The sequence below is a fragment of the Lagopus leucura genome, unplaced genomic scaffold (assembly GCF_019238085.1).
Source record: "Lagopus leucura isolate 7727_CA_CO unplaced genomic scaffold, USGS_WTPT01 Super-Scaffold_100039, whole genome shotgun sequence".
NCBI classification, from domain to species: domain Eukaryota; kingdom Metazoa; phylum Chordata; class Aves; order Galliformes; family Phasianidae; genus Lagopus; species Lagopus leucura.
Genome location: NW_024962288.1, coordinates 3,666,324 through 3,685,158, shown reverse-complemented (window position 1 = coordinate 3,685,158; position 18,835 = coordinate 3,666,324). Strand labels below are relative to the sequence as shown.

The window sequence follows — 18,835 nt, the reverse complement described above, 5'->3', positions numbered from 1 at the left end:
AACACAGATGCAGTGAGAACACATGCTTTGAGGTGCGTGAGCCCACAGCACTGCTGTCGATCCAAGGCACAGCTGCAGTGCCAGCTGTTGCAGTGCAACAGAGCCTCGGTTCTGGATCACAAGACAAGCCCATTCTCCATCACGATACAAATTTCAGCTTTATAGGACTCTTCCAACTATAAACTATTCTACGAAAAGATGAGAAAGAACAACACAAGCACACTTCACTTTTCTTCCCAAAGACAGCACTTGATAAGGCAGCCTTTAGGACAGTGCCACTGCATTATAAACCATCCAGCACTAAGAACCAACACAATGAGCTCAGGACTTTTTTACAACCTTCCCAGCATAGGAGCAAAGCCTGCCAGCCCCACGGAACAAGGAAGCAAGCCGAAGTTGCATCTCAGCAGTTCCTGAGCCTACATCCTCCACCCACACCTTCCTACCTGCGAGGGCACGGCCTCGCACACACCTGCAGCTGGGGACAGCCGTGTAGGAGCGCCGGGCATCGCAGCGCTTCAGCACAGCCCAAGTCACGACAGCATAGAAAGCAAACACCTGCTGCACCACGTACAGAACTGAGCCCTCCGCTGCTGCCGTGCTTTAATTCCCCTCGGCCGCAATCGATACTACATGTACACCTTGGTGGTACGTTCACACGCTTCCTACGTAAAAATAAAAGAGCTTTACCAATAAAAAGCCACTTTGTCACCGAGTTTCTTCTCGCCGACGTTCCTGTCCAGGAGGTTGTAGCAGACGTTCGTCTTCGCCCCTTTCATCCACTCGATGAAGATCTTCCCCTTCGTCACATCGAAGTTGTACCTGAGGAACGGCCCCGAGTGCTGCTGCTTCCAGTAGAACTCCTTGGCGACGTCACCCCAAAACTCTACAAAAGCAACGGGCACAACTTACAACCCAGCCAGCCGAGAAACGGAAACCGCTCCGTATCTCAGCGGGGACGGAGAGGGGCAGCAAAGCGACCCCGGCAGCGCCCCGGGCTCCGGCAGCGCCCGCCCCGCGCGGCCCTCACCCTGCGGCTCCTCCACGGAGCGCCGGTACAGCCGCCGGTAGTCCGCCAGCGAGAGGACGTGCGCCGCCGGCAGCAGCTCGGGCCGCGGCCGGTACAGCCGGGCCTGCTCCTCGGGCTGCACCATGGCGGGCGCCTGCGGCTCTGAGCGGGAGAGCGGCGCCGACCCGCTTCAAAGCGGCGCGGAGCCCGGGGGGCGGAGACGGCGATGCAGGGCGGCGCCCGAGCGGCTCCGCCCGTCGCCCCGGGGCCGTTGGCGCCGGCCGGCCCGGAGCAGGCGCGGGGCGAAGGGGGGGCGGCCCGCCGTCACGGCGTGTGTCTGCGGTCGGCCATGTCGCTCCGGCGGCCGTGTGCCCCCAGCGGCCGCGTGGCGCTGTCAGCCGTGTTCCGCCGCCAGCCGCGTGCCTCCCTTGGTGGTGCGTCGTGTCGGCTGTGTCCCCGGCAATGGAATCCGCTCAGCCAGACTTGTCCCTGTCAGCCATGTCCCCCCATCAGCCGTATCCCCCTGTCAGCCTCATCGCCCTGTCGGCTATGTCGCCAAATCAGCCGTGTCCCCCCCCCCCATCTACCAGCTCCCCTGCCAGCCGTGTTCCCCTGTCAGCCATGTGCATCTGTTAGCCATCTCCCCCATCAGCCATCTCCCCCATCAGCCAGTTCCATCTGTTAGCTATCTTCCCCATCAGCCATATTCCGCATCAGCTCGGCCTCCCTGTCAGCCCCACCATCAACTCCCTGTTCATAGTGTCTCTGCCATCAGCTGTGCCCCCCTGTCAGTGATGTCCCCCCACCAGTGCTGTCCCCCCTTGCCAGCGGTGTACCCCAATAGCTGCCCTGTCAGCAACATCATGTCCCCATCAGCCTCGTCCCCATAGCCGTGCCCCCCTCCCATTGCCAGGCACAGGGGAACACTGCCAGGACGTCCTGTTTGCAGTGCCCAGGGAGGATGCTGAGACCTTGAAGATTTCTTCGGCACTGATGGATGTCATCCCTGCCAGTGCAAATGCACCACATCAAGGGGAGTCACTCGCTATGGGCAGCTTCTGTGGTACACAGTGCTGGGGCCCAGGAACACCCAGAAGATAAAAAGCCAGAAGCTTGTACTTGGCACACATTCCTGTCAGCAGATAGGTCTATTCTGGGATCCTTGGTATTTTCCATGTTCAGTGCACACCCTGGGAGCATTGTGTTGCTGCCACAGACAAACCCACTGCCGCCCATGCTCTCTGTATGGGCAGACATGGCATAGGCACAGCCAAAGTCAGCAAGGTGTTTCCCTCACCAGCCTGCACTGTCATTACTTCCACGTTTCCTATTGCAAAAAACTGTTTTTGAAGAAAAAAATGAATGAATTCCTGCAGCCTGGGCGCTGTGGCATGGGTATTTTAGGAGCCATGGGCAGCGTATCTGGAGACTTGTTCAGCAATGCTGGTGTGGGCTGCTGAGGCCAGAGATGCTCTTGAGCTTCAGCTGTGTTCAGGATCCTGCCTGATGGGGTGAGGTCACAAGGCACCTGCAAAGAGGAAAACTGAGAATAGCCCCTGGATCTGCTTTCCTGTGCAAACATGCCCATGCATAGGGCTGAGAACCACACTGCTGGGCAGACCCAGCCTTGGCATAGACATGGCCCTTATCAGCTTTCATTTTGATGGTCAATAGATGAAATATGGAAACACTCTGGTCTCTCTGCAGGGATAATCTAGGCTCCAGGGCAAGGACTCTTGCTGCATGACCACACTTTACTGCTCCAGCTCCCTTGGCTCCCTTGGCTCCAGAGCAACTTGCATCCAGTTGTGCTCCTGCCCTGGAGCTGGGGCTTGGTAGGGCAGAGTGCTGTAGGTGGGGTTAAACATGGGGATATACATCTCACCACAGATCAAACACCTCTGCATTGGCTGCAGGAGGAAATTTTAACCAGCACTGTGATAACAGCCTTTGGGCCCTGCTGGGAGTTATCAGTGCCTTTGTTTGCAAATGGGGCTGCTCGATATTGGTGAGGCTCTGGGCATTGTGTGGGCAGCTCCGCAGCCCCTGGGAGTTCCCTCCTCCTGCTGGCATGGGGAGCTAAAGTGGGTCAGTTTGGGCAGAACCAGGCCTGAGCCATTCCTCTGCTCACAGGGATGACAGATGGCTGAATTTCAAGCTTCAGAGAGAAGCTGATGAATATCAGAGCCTGATGATTTAGCCTTCTGCAGAGCGCGTGCAATATATTCATAATCATTTTGCATGTAGATGAGCTTATAATGCAACCACGGTTCTAAATCAAACCCGGGAGACACATTACTGCTGTTTGCCTGAGCTTTCAGAGTGATTGAGCCACAAGAAAATGCCTTTCTGTCTCCTAGATGGGGCCAATTAACCTTATAAAGATGCTCTCCCCTCTCACAATGGCTTGTTTGTTTATCTGGGCTCTGCTGGTTGCTGCTGTTTTCCATCTGGATGATGGAGCCGAGTCAAAGGGAGATATAGTGGACACCAGGCATGCAGAGGAAGGTAAACCAGGCTTGGGAGACACTGCATCGGTCTGCAGTGCTTTAAGAGAGGTTGAGGTTTAGGAGCTGCTTTCCCCATGGGGTTTCATCGGTGTCCCAGAACTCCTATGGCAGCGATGTGCCCTCTGCTGCCGAGCTCCAGCCCTGCAGTGCCAGCCATGCAAGCACCACAGTGGGCAGTGACACAGAGTCTGAAGTGGCAGCCACGCAGGGTCTGTTGTGACAGAGATTTGCAGCCCGTGGGGTCAGCGATGCAGGGCCCCCAGGGGGCAGCAATGCAGCCTCCAAGCACAAGTTCATGACAGCTATGCTTCATGGTGCAGCACATCCCAGCCATAGCATCCAAGCACACACACCCCTGCGCTATTCCCTGACACCCTCTGCTTTTGCCCTAAGCCTGGAGCAGCCTGGAGCTGAGCTGCACTGGAAAGTTGCTCCAGCTCCCAACATGAAGGGCACTAGCCGGCTGCACAGGGGTGACCCAGACCTGCATCCTGATACCTCACTTGAGTTAGAAGCATGGGCTGGAGTGAGAGTATCTGCTTGGGCACAGGACACAGCAGCCCATCCTACGCTCGGGCGGTCAGGGGTAGCAAAACCACACCAGTGCTCTGTGGGACCACAAGGGCCGGTGAAGGCAACCAGCAAGCAGGTCTGCTTCTTTCTTCTCTTTTTTTCTCCCTTGGCCACACCCCACCACGCAAAATGTCCTATTCCCATCCCCTTAGGCTGAGCTCAGGGAAGCTCCTGCTGTTTTGCAGGGAAGGTGGGACAGGGCACGTGGAGAGAGGTCTGCAGGCAGAGCTGTAGCCAGAGGATGCTGGAGAGGGACCTGGCCACAGCAGATTCCCCTGTGGTCCCCGGCAGCCCTGTCCCCAGCTGAGGGCTGGAGACTGAGGACAACTGCTGTGAAGCCCACGGTCATGGCTGAGCCACCCTATCTGGTTCATCTCCACAGCTCCTTGGCTCAAGATGCAGGTTGTTTCTATGCTCATCCCTGTGGCTCATTTGTGGCACCATCCCACCAGCCTGGCCAGGTCTCACATTTGCTTCCATCACCCTGCAGTCAAAACATCTCCCTGCAAACAGCATTTGCTCCTGCATGGAGAGAAGGGCCGGGAGCACAGCTGGTCAGGCCAGTGCTGCTGGATGGGAACTCTCTCATTCATCACCCAGCACATCACAAATTCTCAGGAGCTGTCTTCACTGTGTTTGACATCCCCAGGGGCTGTAGCAGGCAGTGGCCAAGAGGCAATTGGAATAGGAAAGCCACCATTTGAGATGGTGGCTCCAACACATTAATGTGAAGACAACTTAAAAGAAAGATTTTATTTCAGGAGAGATTTTTTTATTGTTTATTTTTAAACAGACTTGGTTTAGATTTTTGTTTTCTACAATAATTCAGTGTAAAAATCCCAGTACAATATACAACAGTTTGAATGTTTGGAATAAGAAATCCAGCTTGGGGAGACACGTAAGTTCAGCTAGGTTCTAACACAGGTAGGAAATTCTCTCCACCCTCTCCCAAGTTCACCAGCCAGGAAGGCATTTGGGTGGGAACACTTTACAAATGTCATCCCTGCCCCATCCAAACTTTGGCTGCCTGTGTTGCAGTGGGACACATCACCTCAGGAAGGGGCAAAGATGCTGCTCCTCCATGGGGTGGTTGGGAACCTCCAGCATCGCAAGGCAAAGTCTGCATCAAGTGAGCCGGCTGGCCCTTGTGCGTGAGGGATGTAGGATGGATGCTCTGAAGGGGCCTCCAGGAAGGTCCCTCAGGGTCTGGGGCTCCCACGGGATGGAGAAGAAGTCTGTCCTCCCCTCAGCAGTGCCAGCAGTTTGCGCCCTGCTGTGGTCAAAGGTGGCTGGGAGGGAACAGCCCCTGCATGGCCCAATCCAAGGGAAGGAAAATGAAGGTGATGCAAGGGTTGCTGGCTCGAGGGGCTGAGCGGTCCTCTCAGGGTATCTCACTGGCTGGGATCTGGCAGTCCTTCAGGAAGCCACTTTGGCTTGGCCCATGGTACTCAAGCAATTTGGGATGGTCCTGCTTGAGCATCCTGGAATGGTCCCACTCAATCTACATGGGGTGGTCCTGCTTGAGCAACATGTGAAGGCCATGCTCAAGCTACATGTGATGATTCTGCTTAAGCAGCCTGGCGTGGTCCTGCTCAAGCACCAGGGAGTGATCCTGCTTGAGCAGCGTGGAATGGCCATGCTGGAGCAGTATGGGATGGTCCTTCTCCAGCAGCATGGAGTGATCCTGTTTGAGCAGTCTGCAATGGGCCTGCTCAAACAGCACATGGGGGTCCTGCTTGAGTACCATGGAGCAAGTGGCAGTGATGGTTCCTCGTGTCCTGCAGTATCACAAACACTGCACTCAAATCTGTGTCTGGCCTTTTTTGACACTCTTGGAAATCCGCCAGTGTTTGGAGAAATCTCCTACAGGTGTGAGTGCTTCAGTGGATTCCAGGAGACTCTGACTGAGCTCCCTTGTTCCAAAGGGTTATTGCTAACGAGTCAGAACCAGTGACTTCAGCTGCGTTTTGTAATCTTCCAAGAGCAGAAATCCTTCCACTTCCCCAGTGAGCAGTTCCAGCTGTACCAGCTCAAAGGAGAAGTGCTTCCTGATGTCCGGCAGGAATCTCCCAACCTGCAAACTATGGCTATCTCTGCTGCTATGCAAATGTCTTGAGTAGCAGGGATGGGGTGGGAGGCTGGCTCTCCATCCAACCTAGCCCCACATCCCATTTCCAGAAGTAAGGGCTCTGCCCTTCTTGCTTGCAACAGGGATGGAAGTGACTTTCCTGGGTTGTTGACGGATGGGATACAAGGCAAAGGAAGGAGGAAGAGAAGGTGGCAATAACAGCGGGGGGCAGATGTGCTGGGAGTAAGAGTGCAGGAAGGATGGAAGAGAGGAAGAATGGCAGGAGGATGGGCTGGGGTGGAAGGCAGGATGGAGTTGGGAGGTGAAAGAGAATGAAAGGATGGCAAAGGAGGGAAGTGTGAGTCGGGCGAGGATGACTGGAGGTCAGGAAGAGGTGGAGGGGAAATTGCTGAGGTAGGTGGGACACTTAAAAAATGAGGAGGGATAGGGAAGTGGGAGAGTATGAGGAGAAAGTGAAACTGGGAGGTGAACAATGGTAAGGGATGGTGAGATAGGAGGAAAGAAGGTATGAGGGGAGACAGGGCAATAGCCAGAGCTGAAAGAGGATGGGGAAGGATGGAAGGTGGAGGTGGACTGGAGGGACAGAAACTGAGGTGGAAGGAGATGAGAGATGGAGGAAAGAAAAGGGATAGGAGATAGTGGAAAGCAGAGGAGAACAAAGAGATACAGGAGATGGAAAGTGAAGGATGACGAAAAGACTATGAAAGGTTGCAGGATGATAAGGAGAATTGGACAGGTGTGAAGTGGAGGATGGGGAAGAACAAGGGGTGCTGGGGCATGGAAAGGGATTGGGAACAACAGGAGCTGGAGGAGAATGAAGGAGAAAAACAGGCAGTAGAGGAAGATAAGAAAGATGGGATGGTAGGTGATGGAGGACAAGGAAGGGAGGGAATAATAATGAAGAAGAGGTATGAGGAGATGATGGGAGCACAGAATATCATAGTATCTTTTGAGTTGGAAGGGACCTTTAAAGGTCATCTAGTCCAGCTGTCCTCCAATGAACAGGAACATCTACAGCTAGGAGAGATAGAGGAGAGATGGAGAGGTGTTTAAAAGTTAGAGAAAGACAAAGATTGCTGGGAGATGGAGGAAGATGTGAGAAGGTGATGGAAAATGGAGAGGGGGTCGGAAACATGGGTGTTAAGGAAGAGGAGGCAGGGTCAGGAGATGTTGACAGCTGGAGGTGCAGGGCAAAAGTGGGAGGTGAGAATGGATTTTGAGATGGGGAAATGGAGGAGGATGAGGGGGATGAGGATAACGGAGGAGGTAGAAGTGGATGGATAAAGACAGGAAGGGGAAATTAAATAAATTAAAGCAGGATGTGATGATGGTGGGAGCTCATGTAGGAAGAGAAGGGATGGTGAAATGTTGACATGGGGAACAAGAAAGGAAAAGACGGGGTGATGGAGGATGAGGACAGAGGAGACAGGGAGGAGGTGGAGGAAGAAATGAGATGAGATGGTGGAAAGTCCATGAGGATAACAAGGGATGGGATGTGGTGGGAGATGGAGGAACACAGAAAGGAAGAATAGGACGTGGCGGGTGATGGAGAAATGCACTTAGGAGAGATGGGAGATGGAAGAACACGGCAGGGAAGAATGAGATGCAGAGGTGACAGATCATGGGAAGGAGTGAGGGGACGTGGTGGCTGACAGGGGAGCACAGGAAGAATGGGGACATAGTGATGGAGAAGCACAAGGATGAATAGGACATGGTGAGTGATGGCAGGGAGGGATGAGATGCAGAGGTGAGGTGACAAGTGAGGGAAGGAGGAATGGAAGGTGGATGATGATAGAACACAAGAAGGGACAGGATGTGGTGGGTGATGAGGGAGCAAGAGGATGTGGCAGGTGATGGGAGAATAGAGAAATGAAGGATGATGGAAGGAAAGATGAATAGGAGGTTGTGGGTGATGGAGGAACAGTGGAAATGAAACGTGATGAGTGGTGGAGGAGCATGGCAGGAAGGGATGGGGAACAGTGGGCAACAGGAGCACTGGAAGGGGAGGGATATGGTAGAATGTGGAAGTGCAGAAGAAGAGAGGTGGACTGTGAAGGGCAGTGGAACATGGGAAGCAGAAAAGAGATATTGGATGATGTAGGAACAGAATAAAGGGGTGTGGGATATAATGGCCAATGGACGAGCACATGGAAGTGGAAAGGTATGTGGCTGAGGATAAAGGAGAATAAGAAGAAAGGATGGGACATGTTGGGGGAATGAGGGGCAGGGACAGAAGGGATGGAATACAAAAGATAGCAAAGAAGCAAAAGGAGGGGTGTGACACAGGAGGTGGTGGAGCTCAGGGAAGGGAAGTTTCATGTACTGAGCCTAGGGGGGCTGGGATCTGCATGTGATGAGGGCAGGAAGCTGGGGCAGTGACATGGGGTCTGTGTGCCGGTTGGAGTGAGCAGCTAGGCAGGATGGGGCAAGGAGGCATGAGAAATGCCAGCAGACGAGAACATGGAGCTAAGAGGTGTCTGTGTGGGGTGAGAGTCCATGAGGGACAGGGGAGTGATGGCAGGGAGCCGTGCGGCACAGCCACAGTCAGCACTTGGAGATGGGGAGCAGATGGAATGCCAGGTGTGGACAGCTGGTGGGGATACTGGGGACAGGACCTCCCAGCCCATGCTGCCCCCTGCAGCCTGGGAAAGCAGCACTGAGGGTGTGGGAGAGGGTTTGCAGGGCCTTTATTCATCACACGACAAGCAGGCACAGCACAGGGCGGGCAGGTGCTGTCATCAGGGCAGAGCGAGCCCTTCATGTGACCTTGGGGCAGGGACAGGGACTGCGGAGAGGACGGGGGCAGATGCTGCAGGGGCTGAGGCCAAACCTGGCACCTCCACAGCACATTAATTATCCCCATCTCCCCAGGCTTGGCCAAAGCAGCTCCTGCCTCTCTGCGATGCTGCCTTCACAAAGCCCCTGCCGTCCCCTGTCCCTGTTCCCATCCTCATGGGTAACACCCAGCACCGCTATTTACAGAGTAAGACAGAACTGACTAATATTACAAATAATTAAAAGGCAGTTGTAAAAATGAGAAAGAAAAAAAAAAACAACAAACAAACACATTCCAAAAGTATAGTCTTTAAAAACAAAACAAAGCCTAGTTTTCAAGGAAAATGCTAAAAACCACCCCGAAAGGATCTATGTACAGCAGGAGAATGCCGGCAGCAGTGCCGGGGACATGAGGGCAGCAGGCAGGGACGCTGCCTGGCCTTGGCTGCTGGTGCTGGGGGCAGTGCCTCCCCCACGGCTGGGTGACAAGGACCTCGTGGGGCTGGCCAGGTGCCCTTGGAGTGAAAGGCCATCGGTGCTGGGCCGTCTGGCCCTGGCTGATGCTGGTGTGTCCGGAGACACAGGCAGTGAGCAGCCATCGCGGAGATGCTGATGGAGGCTGCGACGTGGCAGTGATGCAGCCGTCCCGCTGCGGGCAGTGTGAGGCTGGACGGGAGGGGGCAGCAGCTGCGGCAGCAAGAGCGGTTTCTGAGTGTGGCTGCGAGATGACAGCAGCGCACGGAGCCCCTGGAGCGATGTACACAACATGAGAACAACGCCCACAGGCTCTGGAGCAGCGCAGAGAGCCCCAAGGGGAATGCACAGAGCCCCCAGAGCACCGTTCACAGCCCCTGAGCAATGCAGAGGCCTCTGGAGCTGTGTACAGAACCCCCAGAATAGTGTACATAGCCCCTAAAGCAATGCACAGACCCCTAGGGCATTGCATACGGCCCCGGAGCCATGTGCAGAGCCCTTGGGACCATGCACAGAGCCCATGGAGCAATGTACAGAGCCTCAGAACAATGCACAGAGGCTCTGGAGCAATGCCCAGAGCCCCCCAAGCAATGCCCGCAGCTCCAGCAGGCACAGGCACCTGCAGGCAGTTCCATCTGTGCAAATCTCTGCCCAGCCCCTGGCACACAGCTCAAAAATAGGTCAAGCAGCCACCTCAGAAACTGCTCTTCTCACCCAGCACAAACACTGCTGGGATGCTGTTCTCCTCCCTCGCTGGATAAGGCTTTTCCCCATGGTGATGACCCAACCTCTGGGCGGTGGAGGCTGCGAGCCACAATGCAGCCTCCCAGCCCACAATCTCTTAATCCAATTGGTACATCTCCAATTTAGCTCATTTCAGTACGTTTGGTTTGGTTTTGTTTTTTTTAAATGCACTTGGTTTTACATTGCAGGCTGTTCGGAATTGGGTAGAGCCAAAAGCGGATGGAGAAATTAAAAAAAGAGGGAGGGATATGTAAATTCAGCACTTGGAAGAACAAATAACTACAAGTGGCCTCGGGAAGGGAGGCGGGGGCTCAGCAGGGCTTAGGCTGCAGGGAGGGGGGTCCCACACACGTGCATTCAGCACCGTCCCATGAGCCGGATGGAAACGCCTCCACGCACCGCCCAGCCCAGGGACCCCCCCCCGCCTCCCTCCAGCACACGGCTGATGCAACCACCCTGCAAGCAGAGCTGGCAGGGTTGCACCCAGCATTGGCCACGGGGCGGATCCATCCGTCAAATCCAACCCCTGTCGCGCTTCACCCCTCCCTGGACCAGCAGCATCACAGCCACCGCCTCGCATGGCAGCTGTCCCCTTCATGGGGCCACCGCAGGGACCCCGTGCTTCCCGTCGTGTCTGTGCCACGGCCACCCTGGCGGGATGCCCCACTGCTGCCAGCAGCCTCCGCCGCCCTTCACCATCTGCCTCTTAAGCATCCCCACGAGTGAGGGGATGGTTAGGAGACAGATGCATCCCCGAGAGGGGCCCCGTGGGCGTTCTTGGGGAAGGAGAGTGGGAAGCAGGCCAGGCTGCATGCCCCATCTCGCTGTCCTCACTCACTCAGCGGCCCGGGCTTCTCCTCTGCCCTGGGCATGTCTATGGGGTGCAGCCTGCACTTGGAGGGCGAGTGGCGGGCGGCGGAGCGGGACGGCCGGGCAAAGCAGGAGGTGAGGGACTGTGAGCTGCAGTCGCATGCCATGTCCTGCAAAGAAAGATTGAAAGGCAGTTAGAGAGGGTTGCAGCCATCCCCACCACACAGCTTGGCACATAGGAGCCCCCCCACCTCATTACCTCGCTGGCCATGGCTGAGATGAAGTCAGGGTCCCGGGGGAATGCTTCTTTGCTCCCTTGGCCAAGGGACATCAGCTTGGGGTCCTCACAGCTGCTTTGCTTGAGGACTTTTTTGCTCAGGATGCGAGAGGTGTTCTCAGTGGGGTGATAGGAGGCCAGGCTGGGATGCTCGGTCTTCTTGGAGCCCTCCTCCCCACCACCAGCATCTTTCTTCTCTGGGGGGGGCTGTGGGGCTCTGCGCCCGCCCACAAACATTCCTGAAGAACTCCTGCACCAGGCCGTACTTGGGAGCCTCAGCTTTGGCCCTGCCGCCCTCAGGGCAGCCCGGCTTCCAGATGGACTCGGTGCTGCCCGCATGCTCCACCACACTGAAGAGGCTGGACAGGCCATCGTTGATGTTGCTGAGGACAGGGCTGTCACGAGTGGTGGTGGAGCGGGCCCAGGCGGAGCCGTTCTGCTTGCCCTGGTGCAGGTTCCAAAGGCTCCTGTCCTTGGAGGCATCCAGCTTGGAGGAAGATCTCCGCTGCAGCTTTGGCGAGCCGTACTTGGGTGAGCAGCAGGGCCGCTCGATCCTGGCGTGCACCTTGTCCAGGGAGGTGGAGATCTGCTTGCCGCGCACTGAGACGAGCGAGGAGCTGCGCGGGGACCAGCTCTTGCCATGCAGGCTGCCGCGCGGCAGGTCTGTCTGCAAGCCCACGCTCACTGTCTGTGTGGTCTGTGTCCCCACGTGGGCCAGCCCCACGGTCTGGCTCGAGGTGCTCTTCACTTTCCTCTCCAGTGAGCTGGAGCGGATGGCCTGTCGCACACAGTTGGTGATCTCCTTCATGTCGTCACTCATGTTACCGGAGATCTCCAGGTCATGCAGCGAGGGAGGGAAGCGGGGCACTGGTGGCACACTGCTCTCCCCGGTGCTGCCATCGAGCAGCTCTCGCTGCTGCTTGGAGAAGTTGCACAGCCACTGGCTGTATGTGCTTTCTGTCCTGGCTGACTCCTCAGGCTCCTTGGGCTTGGCCATGGTGAACAAGAAGCCGGGCTCGATCATGATCTTCCCCTCCTTGTTGTGCACCACAGCTGCCTCCAGGCGCCGCACCACAGGAGGGCTGTAGTAGATGCGGATCCCTGTCTTGTCAGGTGCTGTGTAGCTCCTCTGCATCTGTTTCTGAGCTGGGTCATGGCCCGTGAGGCTGCTGGCCCGTGAGTAGTCCCAGGAGGAGATGCCCAGCTTCTCCTTGGCCAGGCTGTCGGAGGCGGGTTGCTCGATATTCACATAGGTACAGTTAGGGGGAGGAAGGCCGGTGCTATCCCGGATCCCGTTGGGCAGCAGCTGGGAGGCTGCAGATGACTTTTTGCCTCGGGAATGGTCACCCAGCCCAGGCACAGTCTTTCCAGGGAGGTAGGGAGAACAGTCGAGCAAGCTTTCAAACTCTGACATGGAGGAAACGGACTTGGTCCTGTGGGACAAGAGAGGACAGGGTTCAGCATTCGCCCATCCAGGCAGAGGGACAGGCTGATGATGTGGGATGCTGGAGGCATCACCCCAGTGGGACCCTGCTGGGCACCCAGCCCTGCTCACTGCCTCCAGGAAGTCAATCCTGGACCACAGCAGTGTCCAGATGGAGCTGGAGGTCAGTCCAGCTGTGAGAGCCACTGATACCCTCCACATCTTCGGGATGATGGCCACCACCATGCTCACCTTTTTAAGTTGGTTCCCTTGGCATCTTCTTCAGAGATTGTCTCTTTGTCTGTGATTTTTTCATTCAGAGCCTAGGAGGACACAGAAGCATGCTCTGGTGGAGTCAGGCACAGGACCACGGCACACAGGTGTGTTGAGCAGGTACTGCACCCTGCTCCTTTCCAGCAGCACCTCCCCAACACAACCAGGTCCTGCACCTCACTCCCAAAGCTCCACAGGGCTCACCCTGCCCACAACTATTCTCTTAACAATTTTCTGAAGCCCCTGGAGATTGGCACAGCAAGATGGCCATGCTCTCTGCTGTCTCCATCTACTTAATTCCCCCTTGCAACTGCTTGAGACTGCTGTTCAGGAAATGCTGTTGTGGGGTACACCCAACCTCCACCTAATTTTTAGCACAGACCTGAGCCAAACAGGAAGCCACAACACATGTAGCCCTCTCTCACCCACCTCTTTCCAGTTGCTGCCATGCTTCTCCATTTCGGAGTGTTTCAAAGCCCACGGGTTGGCTCCTTTCTGCAACTGGAGAACACATCCGTCACCCAACACGTGCACAGCGAGCAGGGGCAGATGCTGGATGACACATGCATGGGGACACCATACCTGGTTGAGTTTGTTCTGCAGATCCTTCGCTTGCTGCTCTGCCTGCTGCTGCTCTTCCTTGAAGCGGGCCAGCAGCTCCACTTTCTCCTGTTTCCAGTTCTTTTCGCTGATCTGCAGCTGCTTGGTCAGGTCCATGACGGCGCTGTAGGATTCAGCCAGGAGATGCTGATGCTCCTCGCGCTCCCTCTTCAGTGCCACCTTCCAGTCTGGTAACGTCCGCTCCGTGATGCCTTTACCTGCTTTTGCCTCCAGCTGCAGGGACACAGTGTTGGCAGCCACGTGCCAGATGGTCACCCAATGGGATGGGGGCTGAATGTCCCCACCGAAATCCTGACAACCCTGAGAGGGTGACATCCCTGCGGGGCTGGCTGAGAGCACCCCAGGGATGCTGCTGGTGCTGGCCAGGATGGCGTCTGAAGGAGGGGTACTGCCACCACAGAAGCTCTGCTCACTTCTAGGGAGGAGAGAGGGGAGCTGGGGACTAAAGATGGAGACTATAGAGAAACACAGCCCAAGAAATGCTGGCATCACTCTCACGAGCAGATGCACAGCCACAAGCTGCTGCCAGAACGGCATAAGGGAGCTGCAAACCGTCATCACCAGGAGCTCAGGGCAGAATGGGGCTGGGGGCTAATGGGACACGAAAGGAGGGCTTTGGTGCTTTTGCAGCCTGGGGTAATGAGCACTGTGCATGACCAGAGCACGCTGAGTCCTGCTACCATCCTACCCACCCTGAACAAGCCCATCAGAGGAATAAAGTGCATCCTCTGCTACCACTGCAATTTTCATGCCAGCCCCGTTGCTATAGAAACTAGCCTGCTAGAGTGGCTGCTCATTGTGATTCCTGCCGTGCCATGCTTCCTCCCAGCAGCCAAGCTCTGGCTGACAGTCGGGCAGCCCCCAAGCCCCATGTCCCCCCACCCCAGGCTCCCACCTGGGCGATGTGGCACTTGAGCTCGGCGCGCTCCATCTCCCAGGCAGCCTTGGCCTTGGTAAACTGCTGCTGCAGCTCGCCTGCACCACGCCGCTCCTCCCGCAGCTCTGTGCACAGCTCCTTCAGGGTGACCTTCATGTCTGCCAGTGTCTTGATGCACTCGTTGGGCTGTTGGGGACCAGAGGTGAGCAAGGGGTGTCACTTCGGTGCCCCAGCTCTGCATGCTGCCACCCTCACGTTACAGATGTGAGATGCCAGCAGGGTACAGGACACCCCCCTACTGCCCAGCAGTGACACTCAGTGGGGAATGATTCTGCTCACTACACTCACCGTGTTGGGAGTCCAGGTGTCCCCAGAGCAGGTCCTGTTGTCTGCCTGCTGCTGTGGTGTGAGCTCCTCCTCTTCCAGCAGCATGTACAGCTCCTTCATGCTGTTCACCTGCAGGAGATGTTGTGGGCAGGTTGCTGAGGACCCTGGCCAGGGACTGGGAACAGCTGAGTGTCCTATTTCCCCTGCCCACAGTACCTCCAGGAAGTCATCGCCCTCGCTGTGCACTATCTTGCCTTGGCGCCAGCACTTGAGGAACCACTTGAGCTTCATGAAGAGCAGAAGGAAGCTTTGCCTGAACTGCTGTGACTCCTGCACCAGCAGGTTCTTCTCCTGGCTCCAGAACTTTTGCTCCAGCCGCCTCTGCAGGTTGAGGCTCTGCAGTTCAAACTCACGCCGCAGCAGGGCTTTCTGGTGGTCCTCTTTCAGCTGTGGAGTGATGTGCTGAGCCATCAGCATCCATACAGGCTGCTGTGCCTCCTCCCAGCACCAGACCCCAAATTTCATGACTGACTCTGCCCAGGGGGAGCTACAGCATCCTTGGGACAGTGGGGTCATAAAAGCAACAGGGGGAAGTCCTGCATGGCTCTACACCCACGTGCAAAGATGGGCAGGCTCAGCCCCCACGTTTCTTGAGGGCTGTTTTAGCGTCCTCAAGCAGATCCCCAGCCTGGGGATGGCCCAGCTGTGCTCACGGGGATCCTATCTCACAGGGCCAGCACCTGCTCACCTGGCAGATCTTCTGTGAGAAGTTGTCCACCTCGTCCTTCCGCAACTGCCTCTCCTGCGAGAGCTGCTCCTGCAGCCCCCGCAGGCTCTCATTGGCCTCCGACAGCACCAGCTGCAGCTCCTTCATCTGCAAGGGTATGGAGAGGGTGGTGGGTGCCCACCGGGCAGGGCTCAGCATCTCTACATAGCTCCTGACCCCGCATCACTCCCACCGGGGCACCGAGCTCCTCCTGGGGCATCTCCAACCCTCCAGCCCCACTGAGGGGACACAGCTCCTGGTCCGCTCTGGGACAGGTGGCTTCGTACCTCGGTGGCATAGGAGTCGTTCTCATCAGGTCGGCAGGTTTTGTAGCTCCGGGAATGTGCGGGGTCCGTGTCCTTGGTGTGGGTGATGCGGTAAGGGTCGGCATCCCTAAAATCAGGCTGCTGCATGCGTGGGCAAGTTAATGAGAACAAACCAAAAGAGCGGGAAGAAAAGAAAGCCAGAAAACAAAACAATGGGTTTCCGAAACAGTAAAGAACTACAAGACAACAAAAAGGATGATGAGGAGAAGGAACTTCATCACCATGGCGGGAGACAATGCGGAAACCAAAAGGAAACACAGGATGAGACACGTGGCCTGGATTGTTTGGGAAAAGGAAGGGAAAAAAAGAGAGAAAGAGGGAAAAAATGTGCAAACACCAGTTACGGTGCCATGCAGTGACTAGGGGGGACCGGGACCTGGGGCTGGTGGGACTGCAGTCCAGCAGCATGCAGAAAAATAGGACTCTGAACAAGTGAGTGTGCTCCAGAAAAGGGCTTGTGCCCGTGATAGGACCTATGTCTCCAGTCACGTCCCCATCCCTGGCTGTCCTGGAGAGGAGGGCACGGGATGCTCGCTGTGGATATGCTCCCCATCAGACCCAAATTTGCCTGGCCATCTCTGCTTTGTATATTTCCCTGCCTGGGAATTATCTCAGTGCATGCCATGAGGCTTTTCCCAAGCTGGCTGCCTGCAATTCAGGGGGCTTTTGGGATGCTGCCCATCCCAACAAGCACAGAGCATCAGTGGAGGGGACACTTGACTCTGCAGGGAGCCTGTTGGTAGTGGAGGGGAGCAGCTGGGCCACCAGCTCCACCTGGGCAACTGCACTGGGGTGGGACAGCACTGCAGCCACGCAGACTCCTGCCACCACCTCCTGCTGCACACACTCTGTTGGAGCAGAGTCCTATCTTGTCCCAGGTGCCACGGCATGCAGCGAGGTGAGCATTAGTTTGGGGATTGCTCTGGAGAGGCACGAGGAGGGGTATGTTACGGGTCGGGGTTTGTTCTGCTAAAGCAGGAAGAAAAAGGCAAAAAAGTGGCAAATAAAGCAACGAGTGCTGCGGGGCGGCCATGGGGCATGGGAAGGAGCCCCGTACCTGCAAGTCAGAGCCATGCTCCTTCTGCAGCCCCTCTTTGGTGGCCTCGTGGCTGCTGGAGAAGGGGAAGGAGCCGGAGTGCTCCTTGAGGCCGCTGGAGAGGAGGTCCACCTTCCGCATGAAGCAGCCCAGATCCTGCTGCAGCACACCCAGCCTCATGAGGAGCACATTCATCAGCTTGGCGTCGCTGGGGCTCTCGCTGCTGTTGTCCAGGGCCTCAGCCAGCAGCCCCCCCACGCACTCGTTGTCCAGGCACACCTTCAAGCTGGAGGTGAAGCCATTGGCATCCGAAATCAAGATGTCGATGGCTTTGCTGACAAGCGCTGCTTGGTCCCGGATGCCCAGCAGGGTCTCCAAGTCCTTGGCCTTAAGCAGCTTGGTGTTGGAACTGCCGTCCAGCACCCGGTCCTGCACCTCAGCCTCACTGCCACGCTCATCCCTCCAGCCAGCAGTGGGCACGCACTGCGCTGAGTCGCCGGCCTCAGCGTCAGTCTCCAGCATGGGCCGGGTGGTCTGGCAGGAGGCCAGGTCACAGCGCTGCAGGTTGGAGAGGAGAACCCGGTTCTCGTACTGCAGCTTCTTCACCTTGCCGCTCAGCTCACTGATCTGCACCTTAGCCGTGGCCAGCTCTTCCTGCGAGGGCTCGCTGACCACTGAGCAGCTGTCCTCTGACAGCGTCACATCCAGCTCGTGGTCCGACTTGTATTTGTTGAGCTCGTTCAGCAGGAGCTTGTTCTGGTCCTCCAGCTCCAGCAGTGAGCGGCGCAGCAGGTCGGCCTCCTCCTCCACAAACTGCAGGTGCCGTCGCAGCTCTGCCACCGTGTCCCCCGCGTCCCCGCAGGCCGAGGTGCAGGCCAGGAACCGCAGATCCTGCCCTGGTAGTTCCCTGTCCCCCTGGCCCTTCATGTCGTCCATCTCAGCCCGCAGGCCGCGGTTCTCCACCTCCAGCTCCACAATTCTGCGGCTGAGGATGTTGGCTTCTTCTTCCACCAGCTTGAGGTGGACCTTGAGCTCAGCCTCACGTGAGTGGGGTGAGTCGGCAAGCTCCTCCACGGACAGGGAGCTGTCGAGGTCCCCGTAGAGGGACCTGTACTTCAGAAGCTCCTCCTTCATGCCATCGTTCTCCTTGGCCAGCTTGGTCAGCTTCTTGCACATCAGGGCCGACTCCTCCTTAGCAAAGTGCAGCTGGCACTTCAGGTCCGCGCTGTCCTCCTGGGGACAGGGAAGGGACAGGTGTTAGGGTCACAGGCTGAGAGATGGTGGCTCTGAGGGACATAGAGCACAGACACCAAGCTGGGGATGCTGGCCCTGACACCACCCAAGATGGGGAGGAAAGCTGTCAGATGCCACGGGAGAAAATCCCAGCCAACAGGCTCCCTTTCCCTCTGCTTTGTGGTGGCAGAGCAGCCACCTTACTGGGACACAGTGACAGCCGCAGCTCGAGGACAGAAGCAGCTAAAATGTGTTTGTTTTTTTCTCAAGGGCTGGAAGCCTCCCATGGTCCCACCCCTCGTCCAGCCCCTTTCCTCTCAGCCACCCGTCCCCACCACCACTCTCATAGCCCCAGCCAAGCCCCTGGCCCTGCCCAGGCTCCTTTGCTCTGAGAGACCATTTCTCAGCCACGGAAAGGTTTCTGGACAGAGGACCAGGATTTCCTGACTCCCAGCTCGTGACTTCCTGTCCAGTGTGGTCACTCTGGCGCAGTGACCGCCTAGGGGGGACCCACCAGCATCACCCACCAAGTGGAACCCACCTCCAGCTCCCATGGCCTCCAGCACCCCAATGTCTCCCCAGCATGGCAGAGGTGCCCACAAAGCTCCAGGAGCCACAGAATATTGTGGTGCCTCCATCCCAGCAGGACTGCCACAGGTCTGGGGTGCTGCTTAATTCCCCAAAATAGCCAC

At 56.7% G+C, this 18,835-nt stretch overlaps 2 protein-coding genes across 2 annotated transcripts in view; both read right to left on the bottom strand.

The window, feature by feature from the left end:
• Positions 1 to 1,140, bottom strand: part of ACSS2 (acyl-CoA synthetase short chain family member 2) — a 30,956-nt gene extending 29,816 nt beyond the window's left edge. The window contains exons 1-2 of the mRNA XM_042883584.1: positions 1,031 to 1,140; positions 691 to 886 (exon numbers count right to left, since the gene is read on the bottom strand). Of these exons, the coding sequence (XP_042739518.1) occupies positions 691 to 779 (89 nt within the window). The 5' untranslated portion in view covers positions 780 to 886; positions 1,031 to 1,140. The remainder of the gene's footprint in view (positions 1 to 690; positions 887 to 1,030) is intronic.
• Positions 1,141 to 8,851: 7,711 nt separating this feature from the next.
• The window catches only part of SOGA1 (suppressor of glucose, autophagy associated 1), a 20,196-nt gene continuing 10,212 nt past the window's right edge, over positions 8,852 to 18,835 (bottom strand). The window contains 12 exon segments of the mRNA XM_042883614.1: positions 8,852 to 11,154; positions 11,244 to 11,468; positions 11,470 to 12,694; positions 12,937 to 13,007; positions 13,387 to 13,458; positions 13,540 to 13,791; positions 14,474 to 14,641; positions 14,804 to 14,911; positions 14,999 to 15,229; positions 15,531 to 15,656; positions 15,836 to 15,955; positions 16,932 to 18,143. Of these exon segments, the coding sequence (XP_042739548.1) occupies positions 11,005 to 11,154; positions 11,244 to 11,468; positions 11,470 to 12,694; positions 12,937 to 13,007; positions 13,387 to 13,458; positions 13,540 to 13,791; positions 14,474 to 14,641; positions 14,804 to 14,911; positions 14,999 to 15,229; positions 15,531 to 15,656; positions 15,836 to 15,955; positions 16,932 to 18,143 (3,960 nt within the window). The 3' untranslated portion in view covers positions 8,852 to 11,004.